This window comes from Neophocaena asiaeorientalis, unplaced genomic scaffold (genome assembly GCF_003031525.2).
Source record: "Neophocaena asiaeorientalis asiaeorientalis breed wild unplaced genomic scaffold, Neophocaena_asiaeorientalis_V1.1 scaffold5, whole genome shotgun sequence".
NCBI classification, from domain to species: domain Eukaryota; kingdom Metazoa; phylum Chordata; class Mammalia; order Artiodactyla; family Phocoenidae; genus Neophocaena; species Neophocaena asiaeorientalis.
Window position 1 is genome coordinate 15725295 of NW_020174698.1, and position 22556 is coordinate 15747850.

The 22556-nt window shown below is 39.3% G+C and overlaps 1 protein-coding gene across 9 annotated transcripts in view; it reads left to right on the forward strand.

The window, feature by feature from the left end:
• The first annotated feature begins 223 nt into the window (after positions 1-223).
• Positions 224-22556, forward strand: part of MCM9 (minichromosome maintenance 9 homologous recombination repair factor) — a 107765-nt gene continuing 85432 nt past the window's right edge. For all 9 annotated transcript variants that reach the window (XR_003005104.1, XR_003005108.1, XR_003005107.1 and 6 more), the window contains exons 1-7: positions 224-506; positions 2855-3165; positions 11548-11864; positions 12329-12410; positions 16126-16326; positions 20157-20282; positions 21782-21901. Coding sequence is in view for 1 of the 9 variants with exons in the window: in XM_024759149.1 (XP_024614917.1) it covers positions 2862-3165; positions 11548-11864; positions 12329-12410; positions 16126-16326; positions 20157-20282; positions 21782-21901 (1150 nt within the window). In the remaining 8 variants the exon portion in view is untranslated. The remainder of the gene's footprint in view (positions 507-2854; positions 3166-11547; positions 11865-12328; positions 12411-16125; positions 16327-20156; positions 20283-21781; positions 21902-22556) is intronic.

A 22556-nucleotide genomic window follows, 5' to 3' on the forward strand; every position in this document is an offset into this window, starting at 1 on the left:
TGGCTTTGGCGGAGTTCTGAGCCGGAAAGCCCGGGCCGTACACTCCCTCACAGTCAAAGCACAGCCCGACACTCCTCCCCACTACCGAGCGGCGGCTCCGCCCAGCCCCGCCCGGGACCCTACCCGCCCCGCCCAGCCAGCCCTGCCCCGCCCCTCTCGTCCCGCAGCGGCTGGCGGGGCGCGCGCCCGGCCGCTTCTCCACCCTCCACCCGGAAGAGCCACCTGAGCCGCCAAGTTGAGGCAGTGCACGTCCCGGCGCCCTTCGGGAGCGCGGGCCCAGCAGAGCCGCCCGCGTGGCGCCTATCTCGTCCGGGCGCAAGGTGGGCGCGCTGGAGCCTGCGCGCCCCCGCGGCCGACGGCTACCCGCGCGGCCCCACGCGCGCGCCCCGCCCCCACCCGGGCCTCCTCCCGCCTCTTTGGACGCAGCCGATCGGCTTGAGCTCTCCGCGCCCCTCGGCCTCGGGAGCAGTGCGTCCTCGGTGACTTCTGACACCGCGTATCCGCCAGTAAGTGACAGCCGCTGCCTTGTTGCACCATTATTTATTATTCCCATAGTGCGTCCCAAGTCTCGCCCACACCCTGGTGAGTTCCAAAACTATTTAACTCTGGGACCAGGCCGGCGATGGAGCTGCCCGCAGCCGAGCCTGGGAAGTGTCAGAGACCTGCCGAGTTCTTGTAGGGTACGGGCTACGTCCAGAGACGGAAGTGTGGAAAGCAGTTCTCCGGGCACAAATCGGCTCCACGTTTGCCGAGCGCCCGCGGCGAGCCAGGCATGGAGGAGGCGCCGACCTGAAGCGGGCGGGCGGGGAAGGGGCGGTGCCAGCGGGGCGGGTCTTGGGACGCGGAGGGGCGGGGCTCCTGGAGGGGCGGCGCGGCGGGGGGCGGGCTGGCACCTGGGAGCCAGCTAGATTGCCGCTGTTGCATTCTCCCGGATTTTTCTTGTTGGCAGTTTACTCAAGAGGATAAGGTAGCACAACTTGTCTTTATTTATTTTGTCTTCAAATGTTCCATAAGAAAAAGGAAACGGAACTTGAAAGTTGTAAAACACTGCCACCGGTCAATCTGGGTGAGCATGTTTCTAGCGTTTGCAAACTGCTAAGAAATATTTGATTAGTCAGTTGTGCCCAGGTATTGAAAGTGAGTACTATTTTTTTTAGTGATGCTATTTCAAAAAGACTAGGCGAAATTTAATCTGATCTTAATCTGAACCATGAATTCTGCGGCTGTCCCCTTCTTGCCCTATGTGGAACTGCCTTTTAAATTGCTAAATTTGTGGCTCCAAATTTAATATGCATTTATAGAATCTTAGAGATTATTTTATAGCCACTCTTGGGATTCCAGATTTTTTTTTTAGCAACGGCCACATCGTGAATATACTGTATGATTAGCTGCTCCTTCCCAAGTGCTTTTTCTGCTTTATGCTTAGGTGAATTTATATTACCTAACCCAAACTAAATACTTACCAATATAGTGGCCTACACATCTCTTAATCTCACATTGGCATCCTCTAGGTGTCAGGATTCTTGACCTAACTGTGGTATACCGTGCCCCCCCACACACCTTCTAGTAGATTCCCAGAGAAGGCAAATATTGCTAATAGCACGTGTAATACATATTTAGGATGCTAAACTGTGAATGTCATAATCTTCTTTAATCTTTCTGTTTCTAAAGCCTAGTACAATAAACGTTGGTTGAACGAAATTAGTCAGAGGACACTTATCCTTTGACTAATAAGAATTTCTTAAATGATCCATTTGGACAGTTTATTTGTAACTGTCCATTGTCACATCTGGGATTGTCACTGCATTTAAATTTAATCCTCTTCTTTGTGCTCCTATTTGTATTGCATTTTTGCCACTGTTAGAGCACTGTTTCATTTGATCTGTACCTTGGTTCTTTGAGGGCATAGAGGACCTTTTATTATGCTTTTTTCATTTCCCAGAATAGTGCCTTGTACATGGTAGATATCTACGTGTGTACATGAAAATAGAATGGGGGTAGGCCCTTTTAATCTGTAGGTACAAATTAAAAAATATATACATATAGCCAGGAATTTAATATACTGTATTTACTTTCAATCGTAGTGATTTATTATTTAGAGACCAATTTCCTTTCCTCATTTTAATGATCTAGTTTTTTTAGACTCTTGACAGCTGTTTTTGCTGAAGCTAATAGTTTTCCTAGGTTAGAAAAAGAAAATAGGAACAAGTTCACCTCCAAATGTAAATTTCTAAAGCCAATTTGTTAACTATTTAAGTCAGAATTGGCGACCAATCTGAATAGTAGTGTGTGTTCTGTTTAAGTAGCAGAATACAAATGAATGTGTGTGTGTGTGTGTGTGTGTGTGTGTGCGTGTATGTAACTAGGTTGCGGGGAGACAGAGAGAAAGATATGTTTTTTATGTGACTAAAATGTAGAACCAGGATGCTTGCAAAGAACTCTACTAGGAGTAACTTAAACCAAAAGACTGGCATTTAAGATTTTATACTTGAGAGCAAACGCATATATGGAATCTGATTAAAGAAAAGGCAAAGGACTTTTACGTGATGTATTATAGGGTTAAGAGGAGGAAGTTTGGGGAAAAGATATGGGAAAAGCATTGGACCATTTTGGATTTCGGTTATCAGTACCAACATAATTCTTTGACTTAAAATTAACTTCACTCACTGAAAAAAATAAATTTGATAAGTGACTGTGACTCTGTCAGATCTAATTAAGATTTGAATTCAGATAGTATTTTGAGATTAGAGTGTGGCCCAAAGTTAGAATGATTTATAACCAATCTTTTTGTAAACTAGTGTATAAGTCTAGAAAATCAAAGGTATAATACAGTCCTTTGTCTTTCGTTACCTAGATCCAAGATGAATAGCGATCAAGTTACACTGGTTGGTCAAGTGTTTGAGTCATATGTTTTGGAATACCATAAGAACGATATTCTTCTCATCTTGAAGGAAAGAGATGAAGATGCTCATTACCCAGTTGTGGTTAATGCCATGACCCTTTTTGAGACCAACATGGAAATCGGGGAATATTTCAACGTGTTCCCTAATGAAGTGCTAACTGTTTTTGATAGTGCACTTCAAAGATCAGCCTTGACAATTCTCCAGTCCCTTTCTCAGCTTGAAGGTGTCTCCATGAAGCAGAATCTTCACGCCAGGATATCAGGTGAATCACTTAAGGATTTTACTGCCATGTTATTGTTTAGAAAGATTTTGAGAAATCCCAACATATACTGAATTTAAGCACTAAGAATTAATTGACATTTATACTTTAAAATATATCCATTATGTAGTTGATGGTCACTTTTGGAAAAGAATCATGATTTTATACTGTTTTCTCTGGACATTTGGGAGGCTGGGGTACTAGCCATGCCAACTGAGAAGAGGGAGAATGTGTGGAGGCAGTATATTTGTGTGCATATATACATATATGTATGTGTGTACAAAACTAGTTCAGCTTTCTGAGCTTTTATGACTCCTGACAATGAAAGAATTGATAATTCAAAGCATTAGCAAAGTGGTAGATGCTACCTAGTGATCTTCAAAACTATTTTAGGAAATTCATTATTTTTATATATCAAGTTTAACATTGTGCTAGCCACCTGTTAGGCACTCAATAACTTTTTTTGAATGAACAACAGATAAAGCCTCTTAACTTTAAAGAAATCGCAGTGGAGCAATCAGCAACTTGCGGTGTCAAAGCTGTGTCTTTGAATTCCTGCACTCTTTGATTAAGTTGGAGAACACATGTACCATTTTGTTTAAAAATAAATATTTACTTTATAGTACATTTCAGAAAGGTGGGGATTTATAATCAACAAAAATGATTACTGTGATTCCAAAAAAGGTTAGGAGTCACTACAGAATTTCTTGGAGATATTAAGATTCAAAAAAATTCCAGACATTTGATTTAAGTGAAAAAATAGTATCTGAGTGAAAAAATAGTATCTGCGATTGCAGTTACTGGAATAAAATTATGAAGATTATTAATCTTCATGCATCAGACACTAGGTAATCTCTTGCTAGGATCAAGAAGAAATGTCCTCTTCTGATAATGTTGCAGAAGGATTATTAAAAGAGGCTTTAGTTAATGTTATTGAAATGGTATTTAGCAAATGGTTTTAGGATGTCCTTACGTTTAGAAACTTTTCCATGCTCAGTTTAAATACTAAAGTTCTGTCTGCCTGAGTGACTCTATTGGTTTCAGGTGAATTTAGCCTAGTTCTTCATTATTCTCTGAGAAAGTGAGTTGCAAATTATGTTACTACCATAGTAACATTCATTCTACACACATATCCCGTGTAGGCATTTGCTAGACACTTGGGAAACCAAAACGAATATGGTATAGTCCCTCATCTAAAGGAGTTCAAGGCTGTAGGGGAGACAGCTATATATTCAAATATTTCCATATCGTGTATGTATGCCCACAGGTACATGCATATGTACATATTAAACATAATTGTAAAGAAGCTTACAGGCAGCTTTTGCTTATGTGATGCATGCATCACTCAAGGTATGTGTGAGATATATTAGCTCACTGGGCAGGGAGTGAATTGTCCTAGGGGTTTCACCCAAAGATTCAAGACTAGATGGTAAGATTAGGGAAGGATGCAGGTGTCCCAGGCAGAATGAACCAGGGATGGGAAAAGTCTGGTTTTAGGTATATTGCGCCTCCATCCTGGACTCCAGACAAGGCACTGAATTAGTAAAACCCAGGATGCCTCTGTGGTTCAGTCTCCTTAGGAACATTGCATTGCTCTTTGTCTTCTGGGATTTTTATTGGTCGAAAGTTTACTTGGTTTTGATGAAAGGTATTCAAATACGCAGTTAGCATCAAAGTATTGAATAAATGAGGAAGAAAAAAATAGCCCTCACGTGTTATTTAAAGTAGTGTTTCTCAAACATTAATGGGCATCAGAATCACCTGTAGGGCTTATTAAAGTGCCGATTGCTGGGCCCCACCCCCAGAGTTTCTCACTGAAGAGGTCTGGCCTGGGGTCCAAGAATTTGCCCTTCTCAAAGCTCTGAGGCTGATGCCGATTTCTAGGGACTGCACGCTGGAAACCATGGACCTGAAGTAATTGATCTGGACATATCTCTAACACAGATGTGGACATGTCTCTGTTTTAAATAAAAATTTATTTACTTATTTTGATCAGTGAATGAGTCAGAGAATGACAAAGGTTTTTGTTGTTTAGCACTAATGGGGGCTTAGTGCCTGATGTACCCTGCTTCACCGGGATAGTTGAAGAACACACTTAGTAGCATATAGTAAGACAGAAAGATTAAAATGAATTGACATTTCTATCAAAACACTGTCCCTTACCCTTTTTTAGTTCTAAGGTTTTGATTTTTGTGGTCAGTTTTGCTTAACATTATGTTACTTTTATCTCTGTCTTTATATTATAAATTTACTTTAAAACTTGTGATATGAAAGTAAAGAATCTGAAGATCCAAAAATGTACTCCCCTCTACTACCCTTTTCTTAAAATAATATAGTTACTTTACTGTACAAAATAAACCACTTAATGGTAATGATATCATGTTTTAGACTAATTTGCTTGATTCTAAAAAAAAAAATGTTTATCCTAACAGGTACCATATACATGATTCCATTCAGTAAGATAAGAACATTAAGGATGGCATATTGCCCCATATTATAAAAGTATAGAAGATAATGAAAAGCTAATCTTAGAAAAATTGGTTGTAAATGTTTACATAGTTTTTTCTTTAGAGGTGCTGTAATTGGGTTTAGACACAGGCCCCTTGTTGGAGGTGGGTGGCAGGGAATTCACTCTTGCTGGCCACACTTCAGGAGGGACACAGAGAAGGTTGGTGAGCATATGAGGGACCCTTGTGGCTGAGCCTGACGCCCTCCACCTCTCACCTGCCTTCTTCCTGAGTGTGTAATATCTCCCCAGCACATCTCCTTATGCTGATTGAAATAAAATCAGTATTGCATAGACTTGTCATGACCCAGCATGCACAGGCCTGAGATATCATGTGCAAGGAAAGGAAGGTGTCTCTGGACCTAAGGAGTATCTTCTTTTTCACTCTTCCTGGCAGAAGTTTCCTCCAGATACAAGAAGCATCTTTTATGCAATGATGCATTCATTTGACCATTTTGCTTAGCTGTTCCATTTGTGTCTGTGTGAGGGTGCTAGCCTGGACTTAGGGAAGTTTTCTTGCAAAAGGGTAAACTTGAGTGTACTCTTCCTGGCTGAGTGAACTGGGGAGAGTTCTCCAGACAAAGTAGCATGCCTAAGGAAAGCTACAGAGGTACCACGAAATGCACAGAAAAATTCATGCACTTTGTCTGGACTAGGAGATTGGAGGCCAGATGTGATAAAGGGAAGGCTAGATAGAGAGGGAAAGCCCATTTCCCCTTCTCTTATTCACTAATTTTCTCCTTATCTAAAAGTGCTTAATAAAGCACTGGGCTGGGCACAGAGGAGCATGAAAAGGATCTCAAGAAGTGACGCTACCCTCCAGATACAAAACGGTTAAGGAGCAGTGCAAAGCAATACGTGACTAAGGTCCTAAATGACTGGTCCAGGCAGTAAGTGATTATGAATGTCCCTGTCATGTTGTCATAGCATTTGGGGCAGGTCATGTACGATGTGATCTAAACAGGAGCTGAGTAGGCAATAAGAGACATTAGGGCATTACTATTAAATGAAAGGAGGGGAGGGAGGTTTAGCAACTGTTCCCACAATGTAAGCCCCTTTTTCTATTCTTAGAGGTAATGATATGCAAGTCAATAGAACTATGGGACTGAGGATTTAAGTAAGAGGTTCTTCAGGGTTATATGTTGAGAAAGTTACAGATCCTCTTCAGAAGATGCAGGTGTATATATATTTAAATGTCTGCCTGAATTTCAAGAGGTTCAGGGCTTTCCTAAAGCCCAACCATGGCCTCTACTCAAGAATCTGGATTTAGATAAGACATGCATCCTATGGGGGTGTGGTGGGCAGTGGCCAGAATGACCAGGAATCCTTTCTGTCTCCCTTTCAGGAGAGAGGCCCCTCTTTCAACTCTGTGTCCCCTCTACCCTCCATCTACTCTCCTTTCATAACAATGTTTTGACAGAGTTCATGCCTTCTTTAGCATAACCTTCCCCCATTCACCCTTTCACCTCCACCACACTGAACGCACCCTCCCCCACCTTCCCAGTGGCTGCCTCATGGCCAGACTGAGGGACGAGTGTCGGGATTTCTCTTCCTTTATTTCCCTGCTGGATTTGATACTGTTGCCTCCCCCCCGCCTTTATGAAACTCCACTGACAGCACTGTCTTGCCCTTTCCTCCGTCTCTAGCTGTGGCTTTTCTCCCTGCTCTGGGAGCCTCTTCCTTTACTGGTCCTGTAGGTGTGAGGTCCTCAGGGTGCAGATGTGGCCATCTGCTCCTGAATCCTGCGTTCTCTTCCTGATGGGATGGCCTCCTTTCTGAACCAAGGCTTCAGCTGCCACTTATAGAGCAACAAGTGCCAACTTGATTGATTGATTGCTTGATTGCCAGAATCTGTCTCTTAAGCTCTGTATTCAGATATCCTCTTGTCCGTCAGATGTTTCAAACTAGAGATATCTTCTTGCAAACTCAGTGTATCAAAAAGGGTAGTCATGATTTCCCTCCCCTCTCTGTGCCCCCCTCCATCTGAAAATCGTATTTCCATATTTATTCTTTCAATAGATATTTACTGATTGACTACCATGTGCCTTCCAGAATTCCCTGACTTGGTTAATGGGACCAGAGAACTAGGAGTCGCTCTAAATTTCACCCTCTTCCTTATACCTTATCTCTAATTGGTTTCAAAACTCATGTAATATCTTTAATATCTATTCCTCCCCTCTTCCTTGCCTTCCTTTCATCTATCTTTCAAGTTTTTTTTAATGCTTATTATTTATAAAGCGATGATAATATAATAGTGAATAAAATTTACCTCTGCCCTGCCCCCATGGAGTGGAAGCATAATAATTATGTATTCTTTTTATTTAAATTGTGGTAAGTGGTATGAAGAACAGTGTGTTAAGGCACATAAAAGAGGGAGTTTAACCTGAAATGGGTTAAAGAAAGATTTCATTAAGAAAATTATGTTTAAGCCAACCTTTTAAGGGGGAAAACGATAAGATTACATATAAGAACTGTTTAAATGGTGCTTGCTATGTGCAAGTTACTTTTCCAAGAAACTTTATATGAATTCTTTTAATCTTCTTGTGATCCTATGAGGTAGGTTTTGTTGTTATTGCCGTATTACAGGAGGGAAATCTGAGAGGTTATCATTTGGCCAAGGTCACACAGCTAGTGCGTGATAGAGCTGTGACTCAACTCACTCATTCGGGCTCCACAGTATGTATTCTGAACCCTTATGTTGCTTCTTAGTGTGGGCATTTTTGAGGGACAGAGTAGGGAGGAGAGTGGGCAAAGGGGACACTGTATGAGAGCATTTGAATGCCCAGAGGGTTTGGTGTTTGAGGAAGCCCGTCACAAAACGTCCTGTGGTCCAATCCCACATTTGGTTCCTTATTCTTAGATCTGGGAGCAGCATGGAAGGGTTTAAGTGGAGGAGATTAAAAGTTAGGCCTTTGTTATTTCTTGCCTGGATTACTATAGAAGCACCAGGGAATATGATGTTTCACTCTTCCACTTGAAGATGCTCTTCAGAGTAAGACACAGAATCAATTTAAAAGTAGCTTTTTAGGAAAAAACTACAATAAAATTATACATAGCTTCATTTTTAAACTGAAGTTTGTTTTTAGGACAAAAATAGCAAGCATCTAACTAAATGATTATGTTAAGACCTCATTCGTTATATGTATGACTTCATCATATTGAACATCCAGAGTCTGCTGAATTACACTGGGCAGTCTGTGGTTTCACTGGGCATTCTGCTCTGTGCATGGCATCGGAGTAACATAGCACTCTCCGTAACCCACTTCTTGTGATCTTAGTTTTTCTTAAGTTTTAATATATTGACAGTAGAATTTAAACTGAACAATCAATTTGCATCTGAAGCAGAGCTAGGAATGAGAGGAGTAGAAATGGGATTAAAAGTGTTATTTCTTTAGGAGCCAAGAAAGAGAATGGATGTTTCAAACATCTAAGTGTTTTCAAAAATATAATTGTTGTTAAGTTCTCTAACCCATCACTTTTTTTTCCTATTCTCCTCCTCACTTTGCTCATCTTTCTCAGAAGTAATTTTGATAGATTTTGTTTGTACTTTAAGAAGCAAATTGGGTTAATAATCCTGTTTCCCACTTGAGTATCCTTTTACATACTTACAATAGAGAACACTTAGTGATTCTTTGAAAACTTAAAAATTAAAATTATTATAAAAAGTATATTCAACCCAGCAGTCCTACTCCTAGGTGTGTGCCCAAGATAATTGAAAACAGGTATTCAGACAAAAACTTGCACATAAATGTTTGTAATAACATTATTCATAATAGGAGAAAAATGTAAACAACCCAAATGTCCATCAGCCGATGAATGTATAAACAAAATGTGGTATATCCATACAGTGGAATATTCAGCCATAAAAAGGAACGAAGAACTGATACATGTTACAACATGGGTGAATCTTGAAAATGTATGCTAAGTGAAAGAAGCCAGACACAAAAGGGTGCATATTTTATGATTCCATTTACATGAAATGTCCAGAATAGATAAATCCGTAGAGACATAAAGTAGCTTAGTGGTTGCCAGAGGCGCAGGGGAGGGGGTATAGAGACTGTCTGCTACTGCGAACAGGGTTTCTTTTTTTTTTGCGGTACGTGGGCCTCTCACTGCTGTGGCCTCTCCTGTTGCGGAGCACAGGCTCCGGACGCGCAGGCTCAGCAGCCATGGCTCACGGGCCCAGCCGCTCCGCGGCATGCGGGATCCTCCTGGGCCGGGGCACGAACCTATGTCCCCTGCATCGGCAGGCAGACTCTCAACCACTGCGCCACCAGGGAAGCCCTAGACCTGTTCTTAATGAAAAGCTTTTGGTTGATAGTTTGGCTTTTACTTGGTTATAACTAGAAATATTGGTGTGTTCTCAACATTTAGCTACATGCAGCTGAATTAACAGACGCCTGAGATGAGCACTGAGAAATGAATACAGTGGGTATTTTAATGGCTAAAACCTGCTTTATTCCTGCCCCAACCTCTCTGTCTATTCCTGCATGTATGATGTAGCACTGGTGAGCCCCAGGGTGTTTTAATGAAGCGTTCCCTAGGAATTTGGAAATAGGAAAATAAGTTTGTTTTCTGATAGTTAAACTGTACAGTTGACACAGAACAGAGCAGAGATACACAAAATCATCGTAAGCAAAAGTATGGCTCCCTTACTGGCAAAGTGTGATACAATCCAAGTTAATATAAATAAAGAGTATTTCCATTAGAAAGCAGGCAAGTCAGCCTTGGAAGCATAGATAAAAGAGTCATAGTGGCAAATGTTGCAGTGCCCACCCTGTTTATACAGTATAGGATATATGAAGAGAGAGTCTCATCCAGCAGCAGAGAAAATTCAGGTCTGTCTGTAGACGTCTAAGCTGTATCACCAGATTAATGTAGGCTGGTGCCTTAAGCATTCAGTTCATCTAACCAGTCTGCTGCTTTTATTTTTTTTCCTTAAATTCCTTGCATCCCAAACTGCCTTCTGATGACAGTGATGATGACAGTGATGATAATGATTTGGCTTTCAGAATAGATCTATAAACAGGGAGAAAGTGTTCTGACCATAGAAACTTAAAGTGTAATCATGCCTATTATGGTTATTTCTTATGAGCTTGGCAAATCCAATAGATCTGTCTTCAGTGTTCATACTTATCAGGTTTCAGAGCTAAGTTCAAGGACAAGACCATAAACCACGGGACATGAACCAGTGTAACAAATGCTCCCTTGATAAACCTGTTAGGAGGCAGCCTTTGACCATCACAGACAGCATCTCTCTACTCCAGTGGTGGCTTGTAGCCAAATACGAGAAAGAGGGCATTTCCACATAAGAATTTTCTTTGGCATTTTGCACCTTTTAAGTTGCCCGTTTATTAATGATGAAAAACACAATGTTTTTAAAGGATGAAGTGGTGCTGTAGGTAAACCTCTAGGTAATTCAAGACTTGAAAACACTATCCGATTTATGTATTAATAAATCCTGAACCTAACTAGAAAAAGCACTAGCCTTTGTTCATTCCACTACCATCTCTTTACCACTCAGCTTTGATTTTATGTGTGGCATGTGGCAGTATATTCTTCATTGAGTGAGGTTAAAATTATATACTGCGTTTACATCCTACTGAGATAGCCCTCTTAAGAGAATCAATTCTTGTTTTAATCCAGGTTATTATCAATATATCATCTAGATACATACTTCTAAAGAGAGTCCGTTGATAATTGTTATTTGAAATAGTTCTTTTATATTTTCTTCAGTTGATCTTTTTTCTTAAGTAAAACACAAAGATTTCTTTTTCCTGAAATTATACTTTCTCCCTCAGAAAATATGAGAAAAATGTATTGCATGGAGTCAAATCCCAAGTAGAAGTTGATGTGTTTTTGTTTTGTTTCTCCATCAGGATTGCCTGTTTGTCCTGAGCTGGTGAGGGAGCACATCCCTAGAACCAAGGATGTGGGACACTTTTTATCTGTCACTGGGACAGTGATTCGAACGAGTCTGGTGAAGATCCTGGAGTTTGAGCGGGATTACACGTGCAACAAATGCAAGCATGTATTTGTGGTCAGGGCCGACTTTGAGCAGTATTATACCTTCTGTCGGCCATCCTCATGTCCCAGTTTGGAGAGCTGTGATTCTGCAAAATTCACTTGCCTCTCAGACTTGTCTTCATCTCCAACTAGGTGTAGAGATTATCAGGAAATCAAAATTCAGGAACAGGTAAATGATCTAATAAATGCAAAAAATAACAAATTAGAAGAAGTGTTTTTCAGCTATGGGCAAATTGCCAGGACTAGGGAACACGTTTGTAATCTGTTACTAAGAAATAATCAGAGGAACCGAGTGATTTGTCTTATGACTAGATGCAGGAAAGAACTGCTTCTCTTTTCTAGTTAAGTAAATGTTATTGTGTTTAGTAGTTGGAGCATGTGTTTATTTTGACCATCCACAAGGTAGATTATATTTTGAGATATTTTCCATGTGGATTTTTTATTTTATTGTAGTTTTAGTGAATTCTTAAACTGATAGGCACAAGTTTCAAGAAAATTCCATAAATCCCCATCGTAATTAAATTGTGTGATAATACCAGAGAAATAGAAACAGGAATTGCAAGAACTGCTAGGCTTCTGAATACTTAGTATGTATCTGAGCATACTCAGTGTCTGCTTTCTTTTCCTTGCTAGGTTCAAAGGCTATCTGTTGGAAGTATCCCACGAACAATGAAGGTTATCCTGGAAGATGACTTAGTAGACAGTTGCAAATCTGGTGAGAATGTTTATATAGTATGTCCTAAAGTATTGACTAGGAAAAGCCACTTTTTATTTTCCCAAGATCACTGGCAAGTGAGTGTGGGGAACTTGAGAACAGAGACTGGCATGAGGAGGTAGGTAATAGCAGGAAAGAAGCTGGGCTGGAGTTCAACAATCTAGTCTAGCTGCTTGTTTTACAGATGAAGAACCTGATTTGCCCATGAGAGCTTATCCTTTGTGTTTCCTCCTCTTATTCCAAACAACTTAAAAACTGTTGCTTTTACTGTTTGCCTAGCAGTTTCCACTGGCTGTTTAACATTTAATTTAAATTGAAGGTGGGTCAGAAAATGGAAATGATTGTTGTCAACGATTGCCTTTCAACTAACTTCAACATTTCCTGCTTTAAATATTTCCCACCCTCACTAAGAACCCCTTAATCTCTTAAAAAAAAAAAACAAAAACTAGCACCAATGTGTCCCCTGGGCAGTAACAGGTATGTCTGACCTCTTATTTCATATCCCAGTGCTCCCCTACTGGACAAGTCGAAAATGCTTTATGTCTCTAAATTCCATCATTTCCTTTTCTTAACCCTAAGCTTCTCCAAATGCCTCATTTTTACTGAGCTGCCGTTTCATTAAAATGATGAGGCAAAGGCTCTATGGAAACAGAGTTCAGTATCTAGAGTCAAGAATAATTCCTTGTCAAAAGATTCTCCCCTTCCACCAAGAATCACCAACCCATAGTTTGAAATTTATGTCAAATATATTAACAGTTCATACTTGTCTAAACAGTATTCTAAGTAAATAACAGCTCTGATCATGGTTTGCCTGCTAAATGGACAAGGCTGTGTCAAAGTACCTTGTTCATATAAGACTCTAGATTTTAACCAGAATCTGTAATGTCTGGATCAGCAAAGCAGTGCTTGTATGAGCTTAGCCAGAACATGAAAATGTCCTTTGATAGAGATTAAGATGTTTTCATGCAGTTCATCTAAACTAAATTCTTTCTGCACTTAAAAAAAAAAAAAAATCTGGGCTTCCCTGGTGGCGCAGGGGTTGAGAGTCCACCTGCCGATGCAGGGGACACGGGTTCGTGCCCCGGTCTGGGAAGATCCCACATGCCGTGGAGCGGCTGGGCCCGTGAGCCATGGCTGCTGAGCCTGCGTGTCCGGAGCCTGTGCTCCGCAACGGGAGAGGCCACAACAGTGAGAGGCCCGTGTACCGCAAAAAAGAAAAAAAAAAAAATCTTAAGCTATTTTTCTTTCACATGTCACTAACAATAGAGAATGGATGGAAGCAGTCTGTCATCAGCTGTCTTTCATTTATCCATTGCTACAAACCTCTGTGAGAATCAGAAGACATAAATGGCATAATCCTTGCCCTTCAGGAATTTACAGTCTAGTTAGGAACCCCAGTCTGACGTTGCAGAGTAATAAAGTTGGAGGTTGTGTACTGATAACTGTTAAGTGCTGCAAGAGATCAAAGATGGGTCTGACCAGGGTGGCTGCAGTGGTAAATATGCTGCAGAAGATAGAGGGGACAAAGAGATTGGATTGTAAAAGTAAGAATTTTAGCTTTCTGAAAATCACATTTTTTCCAATAACATTTACTATGGAAAAACATGCAAGTTTCAAATTAGTATCTATTGCCTTGGACTATCGTGTATGCCTCACAATTGTTCTGATGATCATATGAATCTGTCTCTCAAATATCTGAATAAATGAAAACATGTATATATTAAAGGGTGTTTAATGGTATTAGTTGCTTTACAAATGTAAAGTAGGTTTACTATAATAATAGCTAATATTTATTGAGCATGTATTCTAGATATTGCATGAAGTACTTTATATATATTATCTGACCCAATTCTCACTATAGTTCTATGATGTAAGTATAATTATTCCCATTTTGTAGGTCAAGAAATAAGCTCAGTTTATTAGGTAGCTTGCCACACAGCCGGTGAGTGGTGGAGCTGGGATTTGAATCCACATGTGATGAGTCAGTGCTCTTGTCCATTCTTGAGTACTTCACATTTTCCACATTACTGCTGCTTAGTAAAGTCAGGTTATTACTAGTGGGTGCAATACCTGAAAGTTAAATTTCTCATTTGACTTAATGTAGAAACAACCTATATATAACCCATTAAAATGACCGTAGTAGAGAATTCTTTGAAGTGCTCATATAAAGTTGCCCTGGCCATTTTTATCTAAAAAATTGGGGGCAGACAATATAGTAAATGATCACTATTCCTGATTGGATTTGAAAACCATCCAGCAGTGGTTGAGGAAGTATCTTGAAAATGTGTGAAGATTTAATGTGTTCATCACCATTTACTGTGAAGTTGCCTTTGGCTAGAAATATGCCTTCTATTCGGTGAATTGCTATACCACCAGTTCCATGCATTTAGCATTCACAGAACATTTTTCTTCAGGAAATCAAAAGCCCTGCGGATTACACATTATACATTGACATTTAGAGAGTGAAAGGCATTTTGTATCAGCAGATATCATATATTTGACATAGGCTTGGAAATGAAGACTTGCCTGTTAGTTCAGAGTGTAAGTACTAGGATTGGATTTAAGGTATGTCCAACATCCTATGTTCAACAAGATTGAAATCTGGGGGACTAGGATTATCTTTCCTTTTTTGCCCCCTTTTCTCCAGTACCAAAATATCGAATGCCAAGCACTCACCTATACTCGTTAATCGAATTGTATGTAATAATAAAAACAGTTGTCATTGTGCCTATAAGTTGTCATTGTGCCTATAAGTTACCCAAGGCCTCTTAGGAAAATCTGTAAAAGTTTAATATTCTACCCATCAATTAGGAATGGGAGAGTTTCCTTAGATGGGAAGGAACCAACCAAGAAAGAACAAGCAGGGTTGTATCTTCTGCTTTCATAGCTTACGGAAAGGAGCTTTGAAGTAGGACAAGTATTCATTCATTTCTTAGTGCACTCATTCTTTTGTTCATTAAAAAAAAAAAGGCAGCGAGTGAATGTTAACAAATGCAGTTAAGTAAAAATGAAATATACAAGAAACTAAAACTAGTATAGTATCCATTATCACGAGATTGTCTCCTTTCCTGACACCAAATTGATTATGCAGTTGACCCTTGAACAACATGGGTTTGAACTTTGTGGGTCCGCTTATACACGGATTTTTTTCAATAGTAAATACTACAGTACTACACGATCCATGGTTGCTTGAATCTGTGGATGCGGAACCTCAGATTCAGAGGGCTGACTGTGGACTTGAGCATCCGTGGATTTTGGCATCTGAGGGGGGTTCTGGAACCAATCCCCTGCAGATACTGAGGGCAGACTGCACTTTAACCTTTTGGCTGCAATTCCCACTTCTTCTTTAAGTGAGAACTATATGGTTAGAGATTCTGAGAGGATGAACATTTCACCCAATATAATCATGATGAATAAATCATCCAGTAAACTGTTTTCCCAGGGAAAGTTTAGAATTTGGTGTGATTATCATGTGGCAGATTAAGAAAAATTAAAATGCTGGCTTTAGCTTCTAGCCGTGCAAATACAAGTGCCTGTTTAAAAAAAAAAATCGGGACTCTGTGGTGGTCTTTTGCCCCAAATGGTTTCTGGAAGAATGTGTACTACTCTAAACCATGGTGGGGTAGTGGTTTATTTCTTGGTTCTGGTCCTTTGTCGAGTTTGTGCCCAAGCAGGCAGGATGCTACTGCTGGACTCACTCGGTGCTTTGTCCCAGGTGATGACCTCACTATTTATGGGGTTGTAATGCAACGGTGGAAGCCCTTTCAGCAAGATGTGCGCTGTGAAGTGGAGATAGTCCTGAAAGCCAATTACGTCCAAGTAAATAATGAGCAGTCTGCAGGGATCAACATGGATGAGGAGGTCCGAAAAGAATTTGAAGATTTTTGGGAATACTATAAGAGCGATCCTTTTGCAGGTTTGTGTTAAGGGTATAGAGCTGATAATTATTAACGGCATTTTATTCATTAGTTAAATATAATGTTTGTGATTTACATGCTATGTATCAGTGACTGTGTTCAAAGGGAGTAGCATTAGTCAGTACCTCTAGCTGTAGTCTCCCTTTGCAGCCCTTTTCTGGTATAATCTTTTCTATTTAGAGATCTTACTGGAAATTCCAAGAGATTTTCCATTTCAACTATTATTTTAACATCTCTTATATTGCCAAAATAGTTTCAGAGCTTTCTACCTTCTTTACCAATTAAATACATAGTTCTGCCTTAAATAGGCAAAACTCATCCTATTATGAAACTTCATCCTATTAAAACCATTTCTTTTCTGATGTATCTGATACAGTTAAGACAGCTTCACACGGTTTTAGCTGAAGATTTAAAAATATGAAGTAGGAAAGAGATGCAAAAAATAAGCTTTGTCATCACAGCAAAAAATTTTGACTGACACTAAGATGTCATTACACAGATTAAAACATAGCCATTGGGTTTGTAGAGTATTTTTTATTTAAAAATCCCAAATGTATAAAACACCAATTAAATCTTCAAATGTCTATTTTCATTCTTCCTTGGAGGCATCTTCTGAGAAAAATAAACGGAAGCCAGTAAAAGACTATTTCTGATAAACCTCACCTCAAATCTAATACACAGTGATTACTTTATTCTTAAATCACATGCTGAACTGGACAGATATTATTTCACAAAAAAAGACTTTCAGGGACTTTCCTGGTGGTCCAGCGGTTAAGACTCCATGCTTCCAACGCAGGGGACGTGGGTTCGACCCCTGGTCGGGGAACTAAGATCCCACATGCTGTGTGGCTCAATGAAATAAAAATTAATTAATTAATTAATTAATTAATTTAAGAAAAGGCTTTCACTTGCCTAAATATAGGCAGTTTGCTTTTATTTTGTGGGATGATTTTTTTTTTTTTTTGCTTATGTGTGTAACACGAGTATGGTAGTTACGGATCATTCTTTTATTTGATCCACACAGAAAGAAGCAAAGGTCTCTATGTTGTGGTTTTATTAAGCAAACCTTTTAAGAATCATATGTATTTTTAAATAAGCTTTTTTACTTAAAATTGTTTCTTAGGCTCAAATCCTCACAAAAAACCTGTAACTCTTCCTTGGATCATAATCATTCCTTATTAATTCCAGTGCCACAGCTACACTCCACCTAGTAACAGTGAAGGAAGGGCATCATACAGTGTTCCAGCTAGGCCGTCAGAAGTTCTCTGTGCTGGTGATTAGTCTGTTTTGTTTTAATTAGAAGGCTATAGCTATACATCTCATTTACTGGATGAAAAGAAGAAATAAATATAATATTCTGTGAGAAGACAGGGAGAAAACGAGGCAACTATTTTCTTTTTAGTATGAACAGATTCTGCTTTCTTCATTTCCTAAGTACCAATTATCAGCCCACTATATTTTACCATTTCAAAGTGTATGTGTGTGTGTTGGGGGGTGTGGGGAGGAGGGTGGAGGTGGGGAGCTGCATCCAAAAGCGTGTCTTCATTTTGCTGGTCTAAAGCCAGAGATGACTTCACTGCTCAGCTCTGGGAGGTTGGCCTGCTTCATTAAGCTCTGGTGCTGTGAGTATTGACGAGGAGCTAAAGATTTTCTTCTGATCTACACTGATCTCAGGGATCCCCTGGCCCTGATGCATAGAGGCTGGATAGAAACCCAAATATAGGGGTTGGGGTCTTCTGGGCCATCTCAACCCACTCCAGGGTGACTCATTTATCTTAAATCCCAGAAGTTCTCTTCCTTGGGGTAACTGAAGGCCGTGACACAAGAGTGGATTACATGGGCACACTATTAACATGGTCTAGAACCAGAAATTTGAGAGGGAGGGAGGGAAGGAATGGGGTAGTATTCACCCTAATGCGTTCTCTTCCATGATATAGTCATGGGAGCTTCTATTGCCATGACCCAAGGAATCAAGTTTTTCAACTTTAGATAACAAATTTAGGGAATGGACCTTCCCCTTTGCTTTTCTCTGATACCTCAGACCTGACTTCAGAGTGTATCTTTTGTGTTGACCACAGTGTGAGGAAACCTTGAGATGAGAAATAAGCACAAGTAGTACAGGTAATATAATAGTTAACAAGTAAGTAGCTCCTACTATGTGCCAGATACTATTCTGTGTGCTGTGCACCTATTAGCTCCTTAACAACCCTATGAGATACCATCATTATCTCCATTTCACAGATAAGGAAATGCAGGTGGAGAGAGTAAGAAACCTGCCCAAGGTCAGACAGCTAGTGAACAGTAGCACTGGGCTCTGCCACCAGAGCCTGTGGGATGTGCTTCCTGTCAGCACATTAGTCACTGAATCCACCTTTACTGAAAAAGCTGGCTCTAACAGCTCTGGCTTGAGTGTCTTCCAGGCCAGTTTGCCTACTTGTTCCCTGCTTGTTGAGGCTATTCTTTCTTTCTTTGTATGTGTAATCTCCAGATTCTGGTCAGAATTTACATACCTGCTGTCGGGTCTTAACTATGTAGATCTCAGACCTTTCATCTTTTTTTCTCTAGACTTTCTACCTCCAGAAAGGAGGGATTCCCTCCAGCAGTTAATGAACTTCCTTCCAGGATTTACTAATTCTTCTTTTCGGTTCCCTTTTTACTAAAATGTTTTCTTTCTTAACCATCCCAGGTCACATCACCATAGCTTAATTGCCGCTGAGTCAATTTTGATTCGTTAGGAAAAGTAGCCTTTGTGCATAGGGACACAAATTATGGAGGAAGGCCCTTTCCTTTATCTTGACAGAAAAGCTTCTGGAACTGGAATCATCAGCTAAAGTAGTACTTCTATGATTATTTTCCTCCTCAAAAGAGCTATCATTGAAACATGAGTACAGGCTCAGAGTTAAATATAAAAGCCCTCAAACGTGCAGATTAGTTACCAGCACGTGGACATTAATTTCTGGTAACTTGAATGCAGACATACAGAGTGCCATCACAGTAGTGAATGCTGTATAAGACAGACTTCGTAGGGGCTTGTTAGAGTCTCGTAAATTCTATGGGCCTCATTGGTTGATTGGCCAATGACAGAATGAAATACCTACTTTATTCATTGATGGCATAGGCAGACCTCAGATTTGGTATTTGATATTTCTGAAAACAGAACCTAAAACCGTGGTAATCGCTTATTTAAAGCATGTTATCAGAAGAATCCTGAGACCTCCAGCTTGGATTGCTAGAGTTGTTGTTTATAATGATCTTCTAAATATCCTGATACATTGATGCTTAGTCTAGATAAGACAATTTACCAAACTGCTCAGAGCAAATGCTGAACTGACTTGCAGGATGGGTTGATTTTATCTCTCTTATACCTCTGGAGAAGCTCCATGAGCTCCAGGTACCTTTTGTATTTAAAGATTACAGGCTTCTACAATCTGTCTCATTGTTTCTGAGATGGAACACCTTCCTTTTATTTAGGCAGTGGAGTAATTTTACTGAAATTATTGCACAAGAAGTGCAGCTGGTATTATTTTTAAGGGATAATGTTGGTCCAATGAGGGAGAAAAGAGATTTCTTTCTGTCCCTTGTAAAGTACGCTAAATTTATGGAAACAAACAGGTAGCACCCAGGAATAAAAAGAATTTTCATCTCATGGCATTATAAGAAGAAGACTTTTAGGACCAAAACAAAGTTATTCACTCCTTTTAGTCATTTGGAAATGGTACCCTTGATCATTTTAGAGCATAGAGTGTTTCTAAGAAGATAGAATAGAAAGGGAAATTTCAACTAGGATTTCTTGAAAATTATTAGTAACTCATCTTTCTGCCTTTCCCAGGAAGGAATGAAATATTGGCTAGCTTGTGCCCTCAAGTTTTTGGAATGTACCTAGTAAAGCTTGCTGTGGCCCTGGTGCTGGCTGGTGGTATTCAAAGGACCGATGCTACAGGAACACGGGTCAGAGGTTAGTACCCATTTAAAATTTTTGAGAAATATTAACACAGAGTAAGAAGAGAAGCTAGAATTTTTCTTTCCTGAATAAAAATTGCTTGTTGAGCTTTATTTTCCAAATGTAATCTTTTAAAACTGACAGTTGTTCACTATGTAATACTCAGTCCAGCATCAGGAACTACTGTGTAGAATACCAGTCTTTCCAAAGACTTTCAATGAGTATATATTTTTGTTCTAGCCTATCAGGGTGCCACAAAATAAAATCTTTACATTTCTTTTATTGTCTGTGTTTTTCATTGGATCCCCAGTCTCTCTCCAAGAGGAAAAGAAAGAAATAGTGCTTTTGAATGTCTCCAAGTCAGTGTCTCTCCATCTGTGACTGTCAGTGTGTTTGTCTCAGACTGCTGCTCTCAGTCATCTTGCCTGCTGGTTCCCCTTCTGCTGGTGGGTTGCAAACGTGCCATCTGCCAAGAGGTGCTGCCATAGGTCATGCATTCCAGCAAAAATTACTCGCTAAGTGTGTAATTACATCCAAATGGCAGAAAGCTCTTTTGTGGTTAACACACTTAACTGACCTGAATCTGGCATAAACTAGGTTTATTATGGCCCTCATATAGGCAATATGAGGGTCATAACCAAAGGCTTAACCGAAAGACTAAAAGGACATTATTGTAAATCAGACTGTTAGTAGGGACTCAAAAACCATACTGTACAGTATAGAATAGTAAGTATAATAAGGTTTATGTGTATTGTATGTTTTGATTACCTACTGTTTGCAAGGCCTTCTGCTCAATGTTGAGCTTATATAGTATTTCCCTATTAATGTATTCAGAAAATACTTGAATATTACTGAATAAATTTGCTTGATCAGTGAGATAACATGCTGCAGGATGCTCATATGTTCATCTATGTTATGTTTGAAAAATAAGAGTACTTTAAGATAGATATTTCATTAAACTACTAAAATTTTCATAGAATGAAAAGGTTTTCACTTAACTGTTAGAATCATAAGTGATTTGGTATTTATAAAGCACTTATGAAGTCCCAGACACTTAAAAATACTTAAATAAAAATAGAATAAAATACTTATATGGTGGGATGGAAAGATTTAATCACAGTATTTTGATACTTAAAATAGATTAAATAAAATCAGAAACTTTATAAGCCAAAAATTTTTTAAATGTTAAAGTCTTAAACATCTGGAAATAGCACAAAAATCTGTTAAAAAATTTAGATTTTAAATGGTATTCAGAAATCAATTAAAAGATTGTTATTTATCTCTCTTATACCTCTGGAGAAGCTCCATGAGCTCTCCACAAGCTCTTAGCTTGTGCTTGAAAGTCAACTTTTCTAAGATATTCTGGTTAAATCCCTCCTTGAATGACCTTAAGCAAAGCACCATATAAAATATAAATTGTGTGGGCATCCCAAGTGGACCATTTTCTTTTTGATTAATTACACTTACAAGTCTTTTCATAGAAATTTAAAACTACATTATTTACGTTTTTCTAGGTGAATCTCATCTTTTATTGGTTGGGGATCCTGGCACAGGGAAATCTCAATTCCTCAAATATGCAGCAAAAATTACACCAAGGTCTGTGCTCACCACAGGAATTGGATCTACTAGTGCAGGTATTTTATGTGACAATTTCAATTAATTTAATGTTACTGCAGAAGCTAACACAATGGTTGCTTTCTTGTGAAAAAGTACCTATAACAGGATACATTTCAAGATTTTTGAGTTACTGCCAAAAACCAAAGTAAATATGTAGCATTACTTTTGTAGCTCCAAGAAAATATTCTAAAACCTCCACCTTCACTTAAAGTTATTTTCCAAAAGCTTATTCCATATATCTTTTTGTATCTTAGTTTTGAATGATCCTATTCAATTTTCTCATTCTCTGATTACTTTCAAACATGTTTATGCAGCATCTGTTATTCTGTGAAGACCCAGCGAACAGTGCTGAAATTAATAGGGGGAAAAAAATCTCACTTCATAAAAGTACATAGCTGGCGTAAAGCTTAAGACATTTTCATGCTCATGGATCTCACGGGCAACAGTAATTCCTACTGAAAATTCTTAGGTAGAAAATTTGTCTTAGCATGTGGAAAGCATACTTTCATCATTGCAACGTGTAGCTTCATTCATACATTGTAATGATTCTTCAACAAGTATATTTAAAGCCTTTGCTGATATGTCAAGATTTGATTATAAAGTGACTTCAGGAAAAAATTATTTTAAAAAACATGTTTTGATGCCATTTTGAATTTTTACACTGTTTTGATT